The sequence below is a fragment of the Ursus americanus genome, chromosome 7 (assembly GCF_024610735.1).
Source record: "Ursus americanus isolate L20-20 chromosome 7, mUrsAme1.1.p, whole genome shotgun sequence".
Taxonomy (NCBI): Eukaryota; Metazoa; Chordata; class Mammalia; order Carnivora; family Ursidae; genus Ursus; species Ursus americanus.
Genome location: NC_142133.1, coordinates 32,816,214 through 32,833,732, shown reverse-complemented (window position 1 = coordinate 32,833,732; position 17,519 = coordinate 32,816,214). Strand labels below are relative to the sequence as shown.

The following is a 17,519-nucleotide window of genomic DNA, read 5'->3' as shown; positions in this document are numbered from 1 at the left end:
GTGAGGGGAATGGATATTGAACTAGCTCGCACTCTAATATTTTGCAGAAAACTTCCAGAACATTTATCTTACTTCAAACAAGCTTCAACAGTCATTTCCTTGGATTTTCACATTTGTAGCTTGGTACTGCTCTTCAAAGATGTTTCCTTCTAACATGAAAACTCGGTTAATTCCTAAATTCTTCATGGGACAACAAAACAGGCTTTTTCCAAAGACAAAAAAAATCTTGATGGAAAACAATATATTAAAATAGTACATTGTTACATATATAAACAATATGTCTATTAAACTAAAGTGTCATATAGTTTGCTGAAATTTACAAAATAATTCATCACTTCCTTTTAAAGTCTTACTTTTTTCTTTAGTGAACGCTGTTTCATTTAAGGCAAACCTTATTATTTAAAAATGACAAACATGAGTTGAACTATAGAAATAGTATCTGAATTTAATATATTTGAAAAGATTTTTAAAGTAGTCTCTTTATTTTAATCTGAGGGTGAATAAGTACATTTCTCTGTTGCAAAATCAGAGAAACTCAAGCACTTAACATTTCTTGGCATTAATTCTTATTGTCTAGGCACCAAAAGTTGATTTAAAATACTAAAATTATTTGTTTTTAAACTTTCCATATGGAATTCTAAAAGGGCATTTTTTTTCCTACCAGACGTATTTAGGTGAAATCAAGCTGAGCGATTTTTTAAAATTAACTTTTTAAAACTTGATAGTTACAGATGTTTTAATCTTTGGAAGCCATTACATGTTCATTTTCCTTTCAGCATTAATTACACATAATGACCTCCACCTATCATATATTCTGGAAGAAAACTATATTTGTTTACATTTTCCAATGCTTTTAAAAATAAAAGTAGTTTTCATTATTATCAATAAGGACAGACTTTTTAATTGTTAAAATTTTGGTATTTTTGAAGACTTGTCTTTGGCTATTCTCACTGGAAAGTTCTATCGTGAATAAAACTGTTACATAAATTCCCTGAATAATAGCTTAATTACTTATAAACTCTGGAAACAATTAGTTTATCATCCTTTGAAGTGAGTAAGGCAACTTGCCAGGCTGAGAGCAAAACGCTTGTCACTTGTTCATGTAATGAGCTTAGTTTCTTTTTGTTATTTTAGATTATTTGGAAAAGGAAACTCAGTGGAATACACTTTAATGTTCAAAAGATTAAAAGTTGAATCATTCACTTCATAAATGGCCTCTGCAATAACACTTAATAAAGTACAGAAAGAAATATTGAAGGCTCTGAAGATTATAATTTATGTGCTTATGGAAATCATTGAAACAGATATTCTGGTTCAAAGATAAAGTTGTGCTTGAATGACACCAATATTGTAAAGGATTGACGAGGACTGTCCTCTTTCTCAGCCTTATAATATCATCCCTCATATAAACCACCAAATTACAGAAACAGCCTCTTCTGTTCCATCTCGCAGATCACTCTGCTGTCTCTCTTCAGTCCCGCCCCCATCACACACACACTTCGCTGCCTTTAGGCCTGGATCTTCCCCCACCCACCCCCACGTACACACCTTTCTCTCTCACCCCACCAGACCACCCCTCCCGCTTCCTCGGAGCTGCTTTTGTCATCGCAGTTCCCTGTCAGGTGTTTTTTTTTTTTTTCCTGGCCAAACAGAGATCAAAGGAAGTTCTGAATGTAAGTGGTTATTCTGAGGTTGAAACACTATATGTCCGAATATTATCCCAAAAACGAGACAGAAAAAAAGACTATCAGAAGAGGATGCTGACTTCATGTTGGTCTGCCTGAGTTGTCGCAGAGCGCAGGTGGGGGGAGAGAAGCTCTCGGAGGCCGCCTTGTTAAAGGCCAGCCCGGCGACTGTTCTTGCAGCCATTGCGTCAGATAGAGCCAACACCTGAGGCCGCCTGCTCCCTTCTGACCTTGGCGGTCCCCAAGCAAGGTCATCGGTAATTCCATCACCTGACTGTAGGCTTGTTTGCCCGGCTCAAGGGAGAGAAACTGAGGGCCAAGAAAGGCGGACAAGTCCCAAGAGCCAGGAGGCTCCCCTTGGGATCTGTCCAGCCGGGTGAGGACCCATACCAGATCCCGGACAGCAAACTTTTGCACCATTTTGCAGGTTTCAAAATGATATTAACATGCTTCCTATACCGCCCCCCTCCTGTAAGTCATAATTACAAACTCACCCTTCCCTTTGTCGGCAGGAATCTCTTTAAGCAGTCCCAGCAAGTCAACCTACTTTGGGGATGTATTTTGCATTTTTCATTGCCCCTCATCCCTCCCCAGACCTATATGTCAAGGAATAGGGAGTTGAGACATGACACATTAATGTTTTTATCAGGGGACGCTCTCTGCTCCCACAGAAAGGGAGGGAGATCAGCAGGAGAGCTCGGCGGAGAAGGAGAGGAAAGGAATCACTCCGCAGCTCCTGCGGAAATTCATATTCTGTGTATGTTCCTCTCTCACCTGAAATAAATCCTGCAGGGCCTCCCCACACAAACCCAGCAGCACTTATTTATTTGCATGTCATGCTTATAATATGGTAGAAAGCAAGACGGATCTGCGAGGAGGGGAGGAGATGAGGCTCACCTTTCAGACTCGCTCTCTTAAATAAAAAAGAATTGTCCAGCTGGGCGCCTAAGAATTTATCTTGAGTTTGTGGTCATTATCTCTATTATATAGCCCTGGCAATAAATAAATCGAGTAGTTACTACCCAACAATAAAACTGTAGTGTATGGGACACCTTACTATTACTTTCTTAATAATCTGCCGTTTCTTTCACTTTAAATCTTCCCAGTCTTGTCTTCGCACTTGTCTACAAGGATCTATCTTCACCCCTTGAGGTACCAGACCGCTCGGTTCATTTTTATATTTTGTGAACACAATAAGTTTTCCTGTCTAGACTTTCTGTTTTTCCTCCTATTTCTAGGCTGCCTAATCTGCTTCAAGACAAAGGGTCGGCCCGGATCAAATGTCTTCCCCTACCCCCTCTATTTTAACCGCCTTGTGCGTCCAGGTTAATAAAGATCGCCCCCCTCGCGGCAGCCACCCTTGGGGTCTCTAGGAGGAAGGGAGCAGCGCAGACTACGGTGACAGGGTCCGGAGAAGATGGTCTGTGCCCCCGCCCTGGGCACGCCTTTGGGTGCGCACGGAGTCCCAGGGCCCAGTTGGAGAGACTGGGCTAGTTCAACCTCTTACAGCCCTCACCCTAATTCCTGCTGGTGTGTGTGCCCACTCGGGGATTTCGGGGGTGGGGGTCCCATCCCTCGGACTTCTCCCGGCTCGCCCTCCAGCCAGGCACAGCGCACTACACGCGGAGGCGAGCGCCAGCAGCCTAGACCCGCCTAAGAAGTCGGTCCTGGTTCAGCGGCTGGCTCCTCTGCGTCTGCGGGCGTTAAGACCCCACCGAGGGAAATCGGCTGGGGGAGCAGACACCGAGGTGGCGGAGTGAGGGGCGCTCCTTTTGGGTTCCCAGACGCGCGGGCTGGCGGGAGAGCCTGCGCGCACGCCCACCCGGCCTCTGCTCTCGCACCTGGGACTGGCCTCCTCCGCGCGCCAGTTAGGTACCCGGCTCCCACCCCAGCCCCGACGCCCAGCCGGGCGGGAGGCGCTAGCTGTTTGGGACCAGAGCCCCAGGGGCCCTCAGCCCCGCTGGGAGAATGAGCCCAGCCTACGCCCGGCCGGCGCCTTCCCAAAGTACCGCCACACTTGCTTTCACGCCCGCTCGAAAAGTGACGCGTACAGGCAAAGCGGTCAGCAAATGACCATCTTATCCGCGGAGCGGGGGAAATCGGGGGGGGAGGGGGGAGGGGGTTGTGGGGAGGGTTTAGGGGAGAAAGGGGCAAAGGGGCAGTGGTAAGCCGGGGAAAGAAAACAAACAGACCTGCGTCGCTTCCCCTTTTGTCTTTATACTGCTTGTCTCAAGAAATCAGCTTAACCACAGCAAGCCCCCACCAGGCTTGTTTTTGTTTGTGTGACTTAGATCACAGATAGAACTCCGGACCGAATCTCTGAGTGTGTGTGAGAGAGAATGGAGCCGTGGCCAGGCTACTGATGGCGAAGGGACGATGAACTTCTCACCTTTCACTACTCACTAACAGCATGTCCTTTACAAAATCCACGCCGCCGCCGAGTGTGTGTAGTTCGCTGTTAATTGCGTTTTGCTGGGATGATCTTTTACGACTCGAAAACAAGCGGCTGGGAAAATATTCACGTTTGGGACAGAAAACATTTTTTATTTATATCTTTGACATTTAAAAGAGCAGAATTAATTTGTCCTGTCTACATTAGCATTGAGAGAAAGTTTCAGAAATCCACCCGGGGGAAGGGAGGGGGAGAGAAAAAAAGAAAAAAGAAAGCGAAGAAAAGAAAGGAAAAAGAAAAGCTAGGCTTGGTTTTTCTTATTTCAGATCTGTAATCAATCATTGAAATAGGAGGCAGCAAAATTGTAAAGATTCGATAGATTAAAATGCAAATGAAAGGTAGAAAAAGAAACATTAACATGGCGATCAAAGATTTAATAACCGTAAATCAGGTTTTTTTTCTGTTGCAGCTGCAGTTTGTGTGTGTGTTTATGTTTTAATCATGTTCGTTCCATAAATAAATAATTTCTGAAACGAGACTAATTTTTCATTATTTTAACTGTGGGCTATAACACTAAATATTAAAAATAGAAAACGTACACGACGCCAGATCCCCAACCAAATAAGAGAAAGACTTGTGTTGATTGGTTAAAATCAAGGGGTTTCATGTGTGTGTTCTGAAAAAGAGTATTATGCTAAAAAATTCTATCTCAACTGACAAAGCCCAAAGTTTTATTTTCCCTTTAATATTTTATGTTAACGACAAGATACCATTTATATTAAATATATGCACGGCTGCATATCCATTTCACTTTGAGCACTTTCAAAGAACGAAAGTGCCAGAATATTTAAATAATACAAAACATATATTACTTCAAAGTGATTTGACAGAATTCCTGGAAAATACTTTTTAGAAGAACCTGCCTTCTAGAGAAAGAGTGATAGTTTGACACAATTGAAACTTCTCTTTGCTTTATCATTAAAGTTATTTTTCCATATGGGAGTATTTCAGCCTTTTGTTATTGTCATCATTCGATTTAAGGTTTTAGGTCAAGGAGTCAAATTATAGGAACACACCCTATTTTATTAATTACTCATCTTCTCATATGGTGAAGGCTTTTCATTTAAGTCTTTTTTTTCTAAATGTTGATTTATATTGTTGATTTTAAAATTACTTCTAGAACTTTTTAAATAAACACATGGGCTCAGTCTTTCCTTCTTTCTTTTTTCTTTTCCTTCTTTTTTTTGGGGGGGGGGTAGTCATTAACATAAGGAGAATTCATCTTCAGAAAATTGGGAACTTTTCTCTTTGGTAATACCGCCTTGCAATGTTTAAAATAAGCTCTTTGCTTACTTTGTGTTTGAAGGAGTTATTCACCCTAATTTACTGAAGTGATGAACTAGAATTATCTCCATTTCTCCTCTTTCCACAAATTAAAATGATAACCAAACCTGGGATACTTGTTTCCTGTCTAAAACCTTAAGGTTAAATGTGAGCTAAGTTGATGTCCACTCCCTCCCAGCCACACAATCACGTTTTCACTGTGACGGTCCAATAATGCATTTAGTTTAAAATTACACTTGGACCTTTCCTCCTTTGTATTTTTTCATTTACTTCAATGCAACAAGATGACTTGATTTTCATGGGATTACATGAGCTCCACTCAATGTTACTGGGACATTTCTGCTCAACTAAATACTTCCCTTAATAGACAAATGAACTTCTTTTTATTTGCTGGAGTTTGTAGACGGTTTTAGATACAGAATGTGCAACTGATTTAGTTATTGTTGTTTTGAGAATCAAATAGGCACAAAAGTCATTTATCTAAACCAAAGAGATATGACTCTGTAAAAGGGAGAAGCAAGGGCAGAATCATGGGGAATTATCTCAGTTTATAGCTCTTATTAATTAAACCGGATGTGGTTTTATTCTGATCTTTTAGTACCGACCTTGTTAAATGCTCCCAGATACCTTTTACCCACTCATCCCCAATTTTTTTCATTCTTTGGATAACTTGGGTCCCTTGATGTTGGGTGCTGCTTTTTCTACATTATATCACTAAGCAGTTGCAGTGTAAAATCGCGGGAGGCTACAGACGATCGCACCCCTCCCGGAAAAAAAAAGAAAGGAAGAAAAAGGAAGAAACGCTTTTCCCATTCAGTTTTAGCATCTTGTTTCGTTGAAATGCAAGACAGGTACTTGATTTAGCATTTAAGCAAAAGGTTACACAAACCGCGTTTTAAAAAGTGTTGGGATGTCCGACAGGGTCAGCCCCAGATCAGATCAGTTTTTGAATTCAGACCTAAAGATAATGAGTACTTGTTGTATTAAAGGGGACAAACAGTACTTTGGCTTCCTCTGACCCCAGAATGCACGGCTCGGTTTCATTGATCATCCTCCTTTATGAGATAATGCAATTACAAACATCAATAAGGGGCTGCAAGGGGAATCATTATGCGGTGACAGTGATAAATGACGGTGCAGAAATAGCATGCTTTTCCCCCCTAACAATCCAGGAGCCCAGGGGCTCCGGGGGCTGAACACAGTCGCCAAGGAAACAGATGACATCCCAAACGGCACCAAAGGAAAAAAAATGAACAGTCTTTCTTTGCCTTTCACTCTTTTCCGTCTTCCAAAGAGTTAGTTTTGGCTCCAGCAGCAGCTGCCACACAGGCATTTCGTTATTTCAGACATTAAAGACTGGAGCGGGCGGTGGGAGTCTCCTTCTCTTCCATCCCCACCCCCATTAGATAACACACAAAGCTCGCTGTTCACAGTTTAGGACTACCTGAAAATGCACCTCTTGAAAATTAGACTGGGGTGGGGTAAGGGGTGCAGGAACGTGGGTTCACACAGCCATTGCATTATGTTTTCCCCGCTTTCACGGATGTCCAGTGGAAACTGAGTCCCCAGAACAAGCTGGCGCCTCGTGGGTCGGCCAGTAAGGACGGGGCGCGTGGCTCGCCTCCATCTCCCCGCCGTGCCAGACGCTGCTCGAAGCCAAAGGTTGTGGGGGGAGGGTGGGGGGTTCGGTGGGCATCAGGCGTCTGCGAGGGGTTTCTGCAGCTTTGCTGGGTTTGAGATGGAATTACCAAGGGGCGCAGGGAGCCCCCTAGATCGAGGTATCTGGCTGTTTAAAGCCCCAGGGTACCCTCAGCAAGTGGCTTCAAGAGGGCCTCGCTGAGCGATCCCCACCCACCCATGTCCAGGTTGTTGGGTGAAGCGGGCGGGCGAGCGCGAAAAGGCGACAGGTTACCCAGACTGCAGTTCGAAGACCTGAGGCAGCGGGGAGCAGTGGTGGGGTGGGAGGCGAGAGCCTGGGGACCTCCCGTGGAGAAGGGGAGCTCGCCACTTTGGGGGGAGGGAGGGGGAAGAGAGGGGGAAGAGAGGGCAGAGGTGTGAGGGGGGCCCAAGATGAAAAGCACAAGGGAGGGGAGGAGGAAAGCGAGCGGGCGCAATCCCACCCTGCGAGAAGGTCGCCAACCCGAAGAAAGCAGACACAGGGTTCCTGACCCCTGCCAGGCACGCCCGGGCGCCGAGCGAGGGACCTCTGCGCAGCGCGCCTTGCCATTCGAGGCCCCCGCCCGCAGGAGCCGGCTAGGCGGCTGCGTGAACAGGTGACTTTATTCACTGCTTCCCGAATCGTCGAGGTCCCGGGACTCGTTTTCCGCCTGGAGATTAAGATCATTGCTCGCGTAATGAACTTAATGCTTTAGGGTAGAGGTGAGTGTGTCTGCGAGTGGGCAGGGGTAGGAATTACCGACCCGATCGATGGGAGGCTGGCTTAAAACTAAATCCCTTTTCTCCAGGGCTTCACCGCCTGGCTTTCCCCGCAGTGGGCTGAGAGCGCCTGGCTGGCAGGGGGCACCGCGCGGAGGGGCGACCCCGGGGCGCGGCCCGCGAAAACCGAGACCCTAAACGTCCTTCATCTCCCCGCCAAGACCCCCGGGTACCCGTTTTTAGGGCATAAGCTCTTAAAAATTCAGATGTTGGCGAACTGATTGCTCAATATGTTGTTTGTTTTTCCTTTCAGCTCCGCCTTGGGAGAGAATGTTACAGACACGTTGGCGGGCAGATTGGGCCAAAAAGTGACCCCCCCCCCGCTCCCCGTCATCAGCCGTCTCCCTTAAGGGGCGATCCCCTGCTCTCTCTCCCTCACTGCTCTTTTCCCTGGCTCTGGGATTCCCAACGTCGTGTAGACCGCACCTGGCCACTCTGAGTGCTACGGACCGCCTAACAGTCAAGGGGGTGCGGGATGGCACGGAAGAGGAGGATGAAACGAGGGAGAAATGCCGGGCCAGGCGGGGCACACCACCAATTCCACGCCGCTCCACCCGGCGTCCAACCGCCCACCTGGAAGCTTGAATCAAGTCATGTTTTTACTGCGTTCACATGGGCCAAGGGCCTGCTGGGATCCTAAAAGGCAAGGGAAAGTTTGCAAAGGCTTTAAAGCGTTCCCGAGAAGCTCCCGCCTAAGGCGTAGGGGTGCTGCCCACGATCCCCCTTCTGCGGCCCCCGACCCTGGCACTCGCGACCCGCCTGGCGGGCGCTGCCCGGGTTCCAAGTACCCTCCGAGCCCCCAAGCTCTCGGAGTCGCGCTCCCCGCGCCGCGGTGGGACTCGGGAATAGAATCCATCAAGAAGCCTCTAGTCCACCACAAAGCACACCCGAGCTGTTCTGAGGGAAGGGGGCCCAGAGTGCCCCAGGAGGTGCCTTTCCACAACCTTCTGCGCAGACCCGGGGCCGCCTTGTCTCCAGAGACAAAGTCGGCAGTCCCCTTACACTTGACTTTCCTCTTGCGGTGGGGAGAGATAGGAAGCTACTGGAGATGCCGGAGCCGCCCCTCAATGTGCCTTGGGCTCAAAGCATAGACCTGTCCTTTCAGGCACAGTGTCCAGGCCAGGACGCTGTGCACGGTAGGACGCAGGGGGCAGCGGCGTCCTGGTCTGGACTCCTCGCAGCTGCCGCGGCGGCCCGCGGGAGTTCCTCTCCCGCGCGGAGGTTGGCCCAGACGCGGGCCACCGGCATCTCGCCTCCCGCCCTGGGCGGCCGACTTCGGGAAGTGGGGGGGGGCGCTGCACACAGCAACCCACCCCGAGCGCAAAATCTGCGTGCCGCGTGGGAGACGCGGGCGGGAGGGGGCGGGTAGGGCTTGCGTTTTTCCTTTTCAGAAGCTTTCGACCTGACTACGAAGTTTCCTGGTAGGCGCCTCTGCCCGCGGGTCGGAGCCTCCCACCGCGGCTCCTTCCCCTCCCTCCACCCCGCCCCCCGCCAGCCCAGCGAGCCGGAGCCTCAGCCCCGGCCAGGCCGCGCGCTAGGTCCCCCAGTCCCGGACCCGGCGCCCGAGCGCCGCGCCTGCCTCCCCGGGCTCCGCGGGGGTGCCTCTCCCCGGGGCGAAACTCGCCGGCCGGGCGCACTGTGAGAAGACACCCGCTGCCTCCCGAGGAACTCCTAATACCATCCATACAGCTTTAATGCGTTTATAATTCGATAAGTGATTTCAATTTGAAATTGTTAGTAACTAATTTTATGGGTAATTTTTCCACATCAAATATTTAAGCATCAGATTAAGGGAGCCAGTTCCGACACAGGATAATAAGGGGGTTTCCCCCCCACCCCCCGCGCCTCCGCCTCCCGTTTCCTACCGAGTCGTTTTTCCAAATCCCCAAAAGATGGCAGTCGAAGCCGACATTCTTCTTTTCCTGCGGCTCTGCGAAAGGAGGGAGGGGGAGAGGGAGGAAGGAAGGAGGGAGGGCGGAAAGCGGGGGGGCGGGGGGAGGGCGGAGAGAGAAAAGAAAAGGAGAGGGAGAAACTAGACGTTGCAAAGACTTTTCAAACTAATTCTTTCACACGTTCTGATACACGCAAAAAACAGTGGTGAATTTCCTGGAAATGTCCTGGCAGAAAAGAAAGCCAAAAAAACGTGCCTTGTGGCCTCAGAAGAGGGGATGTAAGAAACTCAGCACTTTCAAACTAAACCCTCAACTCAGAGCAGAAGAGAGAGAGGGGAGACCGGGAGAGGGACAAACTGGCTTCTTTGTATTTTAACATTATACTCAAATACTATACAACTAAGCAACTTGTTTCCTGAAGGACAGGACTCAGCAAATTACTTAATGCAGAGATAAGAGGTGGGGTGGAGAAAGGTGATGGGTGGGGGGCGGGCTGCCGTGGGCGGAGGGGAGGCTGGGGCCAGCAGCGGATGAATTGCAGACCAGTTGCCAAAACTTTTTTTTTTTTCCTGCTGCTGCTGCTGCTGCGGCTGCCTTTGCTGCTGCCTTTGCTTTGAATGTGGGTAACTAGGAAACAGCAAGCCGTCTGAGAAGACGGAATTTCCAACGTGTAAAATGTTCTTAACGGAACCATTGAGCGAGTGCAATAAGGCGTGAGGGGGAACTAATCTTCCCATTTAAATGTTTGTGGCAATTTTATCTAAATGAATTTTAATGCTAAACGAGGGTAATTCCCCATTTGTAGCGCGTTTACTTCTCTTTCCTGTGCTTCTAAAGCAGTCGAACATCATGCAATGAACAATAACAATAAAAATACTGTCAAGGCATATTATTCATTTTGAATGTGTTATAATTACAGCTGATTAAATATGATAGGGTAAAATATTTTTAATTTAAAAAAATATTTAAATCATGCTAAAAAGTCTCATTCAACCAGCCCCCCCCCCATAAAAATAAAAAGCAGGTACAATTGTGTGCCCTTGTTTAGAAGAGGGCGTTTTGTTTTTGCCTTTTAAGAAACATTAAAAACACCCTCAGCACCTCTATTATTTCTTTCTTTCAGATAAGTGTCCTCAATAACCTCCAAGCTGGCTCTGAAATTTACAAGAGGAAAAGCTAAAATCGCATTAAGGGGGAGTGGGGGTGTCCAGGCAAGGGGAGAAAGGATCTGAGGAGAGCAAGGCCCTCACAAAACCGCCACGCGGAGCAGGGAACACTGGGAAAGAGCACAGTTTGTTTTATTTTTTCTAATTCATTGGACATTAATGATCTTGAATCTTCATAGTCTCCATATTTCCTGATTTCTCTTTACTTGTGCCCTACCCCTCCTCCCGGTGCCTGCCTCTCCCCCCTCCTTCCCATCTCTCTCTCTCTCTCTCTCCCTGTCTCCTCCCCTTTCTTTCCCTCCCCCAACCGGCAAGAGCATCGTCAAGAATAAAGGCTGAAAATAACCTACTCACCCAGGCATGTACTGGGGAGGAGGGGCAAATGGATGGGTAGTTTATAAAGTTTATTATTAATTTTTTAAGTAAATAAATGGTTGTTAACTGCTCGTAACCAGCGACCAAAAGAGAATTATTTCACTAATAAGGACTATTTATGTCGCCAAAGAATTGCCACTGGCTCCAAATCTGAAATTTAAACAATCCCATATATGGGGTGGGGGCGGGGTGGGGCGGAGGGCGCTGCCGCGCGGAGGCGGCTGAGGGTCGAGCTTCGCTCGGTCTGCGCATCCACGTGTTTAGAAACAAGGCCCAATAAACAAAAGGTGAGAATGCGCGCGGCGCTCCAGCAGGTGAGTCAGTCAATCAACGTCACCTAGTAAACCCAGCCCACAGCTGGTTTCTCTTTTCAAATAGAAAATAGAATTGTTCAGGGCGGGTTTATAGGGTGACATGGGCCTGAAAGTCAGGCTTGAGTTTAAGGCGCTCTCCTCTGACCCATCCTTTGTTTACAAAGCAATCACTCCTAAAAGGATGATTTTTTTAAAAGGAGAATTTGCCGTAATTAAAATATTTGTATATTTCCCTTAGCTTTGGGAAGCACTTTTTATAGCAGCAATTTTATTTAAATAAAATTATAAGCTATTCCAGCTTAAACATGTTATTTTGTACCATTTAGCTGGCTGCCATGCAGAAATTCTGTACAGCTGTTCTGGAAAATTGGTTAATAACCAGTTTTATCCAATGAGAACATAGAGCATATTTATAAAAATTAGATTTTGAAGTCTGGTCTCTTCAAATCACATAGTTAATTTCCTAATAAACGGCTACCGCTCATCCTAGGTAACATTCTTAGTAAAAGACTTACCTCGGTATTTAGGTTTGCCATTATGTGCAAGAATAATTTCACTGATATTAGGTGAGTAATTCTGTTGGATGCAATCTGAGTCTACAGTTAGTTTAGTGCCCTCGGGCCTTAAATTTGCTGATATTAGGAGTTCATTAAGTCAGCTTAAAGAAATCAGGGACTATTATCAAATAATTTACTTTGTGGTTAAAATTTTCAAGTACGAATGTGTCTGAGGGAGCTAAAATTAATTTTCCTATTTACTGCATTAATCCTTAAAAATTTGGGGGGGCAGTAAACAAATTTTTCAAGCAGTGGAGTCAGCATGACAAAAATAATCTTGTTTTTATTTTAGATTCAGATTTCATTACTGCACTCAAACGTTACTACAACTGGGCTTGGCGTTATTATACAATCCAAACTGTTTCCGTCAGAAACGCTAAGACTCAGTGTGCAATGATTGTTATTAATAATTAGCTCCTTGGTTTCTTGATAGAAAAAGGCTATCAACAAGCATTTGTTTATCCACAACAAAAAGTATAATTAGCTTATCCCACTTAGTAAATCTTGTATGCATGCCAACTCATACCAAACTGCTACTTTTACAAAAAAAATTGCAATAATACAGTTCATTTTTCCAGTCCTTTTTGCACAAAATTTATTTACAATGTCTACATAAATGCTCCAAGGTGGGACTATGGAAAAATACACACATGACCGATGCTTTGCTCAGAAATAAAGTCAACATATTAAAAATAAATCTTCAGTCTATGTTTTTGAGCTGCATAAAACAGGAAGTGATGTATAAGGTGGTGGTTGTTGCATGGGGACAATGATGCTTGATGTGACAATTAGGCTTCTAAACACACGGCCTTTTGGTTTCCATGCCTCCTCCTACCAGTCTCCTTAAGACACTGCCTGCAACAGCTGATTAATCATTGTTGATGACTGCAGTTTTTCCCATCCTTCCCGATTTACATCTGTTCAGGCCAATTCAAATATGGTGAGTAAATGAATTAGACATGCAAATTCAAGCCCCAGGCTAGAGAGAGGGAGAGAGAGGAAAAGAGAGAAAGAGAGAGAAAGAGAGAAAGAGAGAGAGAGCGCGCATGGCTGAAATCCTAGGCGAGAAGAAAGATTCTTCTGCCTGATAGTTATTTTAATGCTCTAAAAATCCTGCAAATCAGACCTTCCTGTCCCTTGCAGGATAACTGTAAGGCTTTTTAATGTAAGGAGGCTTCTGGAGGAAGTGAAGAGCTATGGAAACAACACACATAGTGTGGAAAAATTTCACATTTTTTTTAAAAAATCTATAAGAAACAACGTAATATGGATAACAGTATAATAGCATTTACAATATTTCACTCTTTGTTCTCTTAATGTCTTATATAGTTATTTAGCATGTCCCCCAAATTGACTTCGGTTGGTATTTCCTGCTTTTTAAGAGTCCCTATGAAGAATTAGGGATGCTCCTTGGTCCAAAGTAGACGCCAAGAATGGAACTCCACCGTCATTGCAGAAAAAACATGATTTGAAATCAGTCACCATTGCAGACAATGCATATTCCCTTAAGCTACTGAGCATGAATGTCCATGACTTGTCCACTCATTGTTGGGTCTCCTGTATTAAGAACCGTGGGGCTTGATGCTGACATTGGCATTCCAGGGTGGGGCGGTCCTCCATGCATCATCACTGTTGGGTGGTGAGGGTGTCCAGGAATGTACGTATGCATGGGGGGCCCATGACGCAGCTGAGCAGGATGGGGGGGCATCTGGGGTTGGGTATAACTTGGCTGTCCCATACTCACACCCATTGGACCACCCCGAGCTACATACTCCCCTGGCATACTTTGCAGCCCTGTAGAAATTCAAAAGAAAGAAACAAAAAGAAAATATTATGACAAAGCAAGTAGCGTGGCTCTGGCGGTGGCAATCCTATGAAAGCCAGGGAACATTGATTGTGATTAAGGGAACATAGCTCTGAATTCTTTCGATTCATACAGAAGGAAATAACATGAGAAATGTCATGCTGGAAACTCACATTTTGCATCTATTTTCCTTTCACTGCCACTGTTATCAGGTCCGCCTACTGAGGTCTTATTTATTCGAAAAAAATAAAACTGTTATTTGAGGTCTGATCTGAAGAAGCACTTTTGTTCCCTGAAACATTCTCTACCAAGAGTACAGGAGTACACTGAGCTGGTCAGGAAACATCTCCCATGAATCCGAACCAGAGAGGCTTACTAAGGCTCATTACGTAGCAAAACCCGTACTTCAAACAACAACCATAATAATAAACAATAACAATCATCAATGAATTCCTTCCTCGTGGTTTCTTAGAGCTGGGGGAAAGAAAGCCTTCACAAAACCCTGTCCACCTTACAATGATTTTGAGAACAATAAGAAAAATTGGACCTAAAACAATACCCCTCCTGCTTTGAGGGGCCTCTTGTCTTCTGCATGGATTGCTATAGTTGATGGAAACTGACAGGTGTATTGTTTCTGAGAGCTATAAGCTCCATAATCATCAAGGGTGAAAGGCATAACGCTATTGCTAAGTAGGTTCAATTGGCTTTAGTTCTAAGTAATAGTGCACTGTGAATACGATGAACACCTTCGAATAAGGTCTCCAGGCTCTAGCAATGAATGGCTGCTTAATCTAGCCTAAAGGAACATTTTTGAACTAATGAAAATTGCTTATAAAATATACTGTACCCACAGCTCTTTAATCAAAAAAGATGATAATATTTTTTGTAATAACCTATTAATTTAATTGGTCACGAAGCATAAAATACATCATTTAAATTTAATTGACCCAGAAACTAAGAAACAATATTTAAATTAACTAAGCCAGAGAATTCCATGATGAGGTAATAAGACTGTTGCATTCCCAAGCTCAATGGAATGTTTTCAAGAGCTAATTGTTAAACTTATATTTGACTCGCACCCAGAGAAGACGACCAGTACGAATTACCCTTGGCCTCCGAAGCGATTTTAAATAGTGTGTTAATATAATCAGAGACACAACCAAGACTCCGACGTAACTGCTTTTAATTTCAGAAACAAAGCACGAGCAATGCTATTAGGGGTAATTTAGGAAGTGAACAAGAGCTTTGGTGTTCAAAACAGTTTTACTTGTTTGAACACGAATTGCTAGAGTGTCTTTTTAGGAGAGAAAATGCAAGAGCAAGAATCTGGGACAGTTTTCCTAGGCCCACTTCACTAGGCCTGCCACTGAAGATTGCATTAATGATCTCTATTTTTGTATACTGAATAAGTCAAATCCATTTGTCACACTGCAAGTGATGGCATACTTAATTTGGATATAGTCAATTAGCCTGGGCTAAGCCCTGCAGCCTGCTGTGCACACCTCTATTTTGTATTCTCCCTTTTTCCATTGCCACACGTAATCCCATTATGATGGACAGACAAAGGAATAAACTACGAAAAAAAATCAAAGTTTAGTTGACTGAAGCTCAAAATATGCCTTTACTTACCCTAAGTAAAGCTAGTGTTTATTTTACCTAAAAGAAGTCTCTGTTTGGCTTTTCGGTGTCTTGCAGGTTAGTGTAGAAATGTAACTCATGCATCAACTGCGGTTAGACAGATTTATGACACTTTGGGGACATGCTCTTTCCTCTCCTTGCACTGCTGCAGACTGCTTACATTTTGCAAATCAGTCTGTTGCTATGACAACCCACTCCCCCACCTCCTGACTGTTTCTTGTTTTGTCATGTGGTCAGTACTGTATAATAGCAACACACAGGATAAATGTACATCATACACAGTATTTATAAGCTTAGAAGCTTGATCACGACCAAGGAGAAAATGAAGGAAGCAAGAAACCAGGAGTTTCATGGAAAGGAATGAACAAGCATGAAGCTATGGGCAAGGAGAACATAAGAAAATGCAAGAGGAAAAATATTCCTAGGACAAAGTGAAAACAAAGACCCCGTTTGTACTTACTTCCCCCTTGCTTTGCGATTGGTTAACTAGATGAAGGTTACATGTAGTGCCACTGCCCCTCCATGCCCATATTCATGCCCATTCCACTCATAGGTCCTAGAAGGGAGATAAAAATCCAAGAAGAGGCCAGAAAATGAGCAAAGTCAACAGATAGTGCCAAAAGACCCTTTAAAAAAAAAAAAAAAAAAAAACAGGTTCCAGAGGGTTGAAAAACAGTGAGATCTTCAGCGCGTAAAGATCCTGGCTTCCCCTCTGCAGTATCTTAGATGCGCAGATGTGGCAGGCAAGGCAGGCAGCTGGAGATAACAGCAAAGGATGAGGTGGGTTTACCTGTGCCGATGAGGGGTGACACTCTCGTAGGTAAAAATGAGAAGCCATCGCAAAAACAAAGTCTTACCTGGTGCCCTGATTCCCATGTGTTGCTGACCGTCCATTACAAAACCTCCCATTGGCTGTCCGTCGGGGTTATAAGGTGTTCCTTGGCTTACTACAAAAGTGCAGAACACAGGTTCTTAATACCAGTCTCCGAAAGAGAAAGAGAGAGCCAGAGAGAGCCAGAAGGAGACGAGACAGACACAACATACTGGGCAGGGATAGTTTTCAAACATTCGTGGTTAAATTTCTCTCAGATCAGCTCTCAGACACCTCTGTGACTGAGTTTTGAAACACTGTGTTGAAGGAACAGCTAAGATATAGACACTTTATATTTGGGTTTTTGTCGAGTGATCACATAATGCGGTGCCGATGGGGGAAAAAAATTACAGGACTCAGACTAACTGTGATGCTTACCATCGGTTTTTCATAGCGCTCCCTAGGAGATGAGAGCATATTTCATAAAGAGAGTAGAGACCTACATCACCCCTAGTAAACACTGTTGTCGATCCTACTGGCATTTTACAACACAAAAACAAACCCTAGAAAGATGCTCATTGGATTTTTAGCCAGGATCCCACAGAAGTCTTGCCCTTTTAAGCACACATTTAAAAAACAGCAACAAAAAAAGCTGTTATTTAAAAAAAATTAAAAAGTCGAACCCCAGAAGATAGATATTAACAAGAGAAGTCCTGAGAAAAGAGAACTGTGTATTTATACCACTACTGAATCCCATGTTTTAACTGTACATGAAAAGCTGCTTCAGAAGTGAGCTGCCTTGGGTTATTAAAGCACACAAAAGCTCTACCTCATTGAATGTCTTTGAACTTTACTGAGTCCCACAAGCGATCCTGACCCCTTTGCCCTTTTGACAGGTAATAAAGTTTACAGCAATTCCACACCAAGCCATGCACCAGGGAGTGGTCATAGTAGCAGAAAGAGCTGGGAAGGCAAACTCAGAAAAAAAAAATAACATTAATATATTGAATGTGTACAGAGAATATTGTAACTGAGCATATGATTTAAGTTACTTTTCTCCGTTGGCTTTTTCCCCCCCATCTTCTCCAAATGTTGTATAATGATG

At 44.8% G+C, this 17,519-nt stretch overlaps 1 protein-coding gene and 1 pseudogene across 2 annotated transcripts in view; both read right to left on the bottom strand.

Annotated features, from left to right (window-relative positions):
* Positions 1 to 8,189: 8,189 nt before the first annotated feature.
* Positions 8,190 to 9,542, bottom strand: LOC148109663 (uncharacterized; annotated as a pseudogene).
* A 2,882-nt stretch (positions 9,543 to 12,424) lies between these two features.
* MEIS1 (Meis homeobox 1) overlaps positions 12,425 to 17,519 on the bottom strand; it is a 132,129-nt gene continuing 127,034 nt past the window's right edge. Inside the window, exons 11-13 of one of the 2 annotated variants that reach the window (XM_045788126.2) lie at positions 16,461 to 16,550; positions 16,064 to 16,159; positions 13,820 to 13,955 (exon numbers count right to left, since the gene is read on the bottom strand). In XM_045788126.2, coding sequence (XP_045644082.1) covers positions 16,101 to 16,159; positions 16,461 to 16,550 — 149 coding nt within the window. In that variant the 3' untranslated portion in view covers positions 13,820 to 13,955; positions 16,064 to 16,100. Of the gene's footprint in view, positions 13,956 to 16,063; positions 16,160 to 16,460; positions 16,551 to 17,519 lie in introns of both variants that reach the window. The other variant, XM_045788123.2, reaches the window with a different exon arrangement.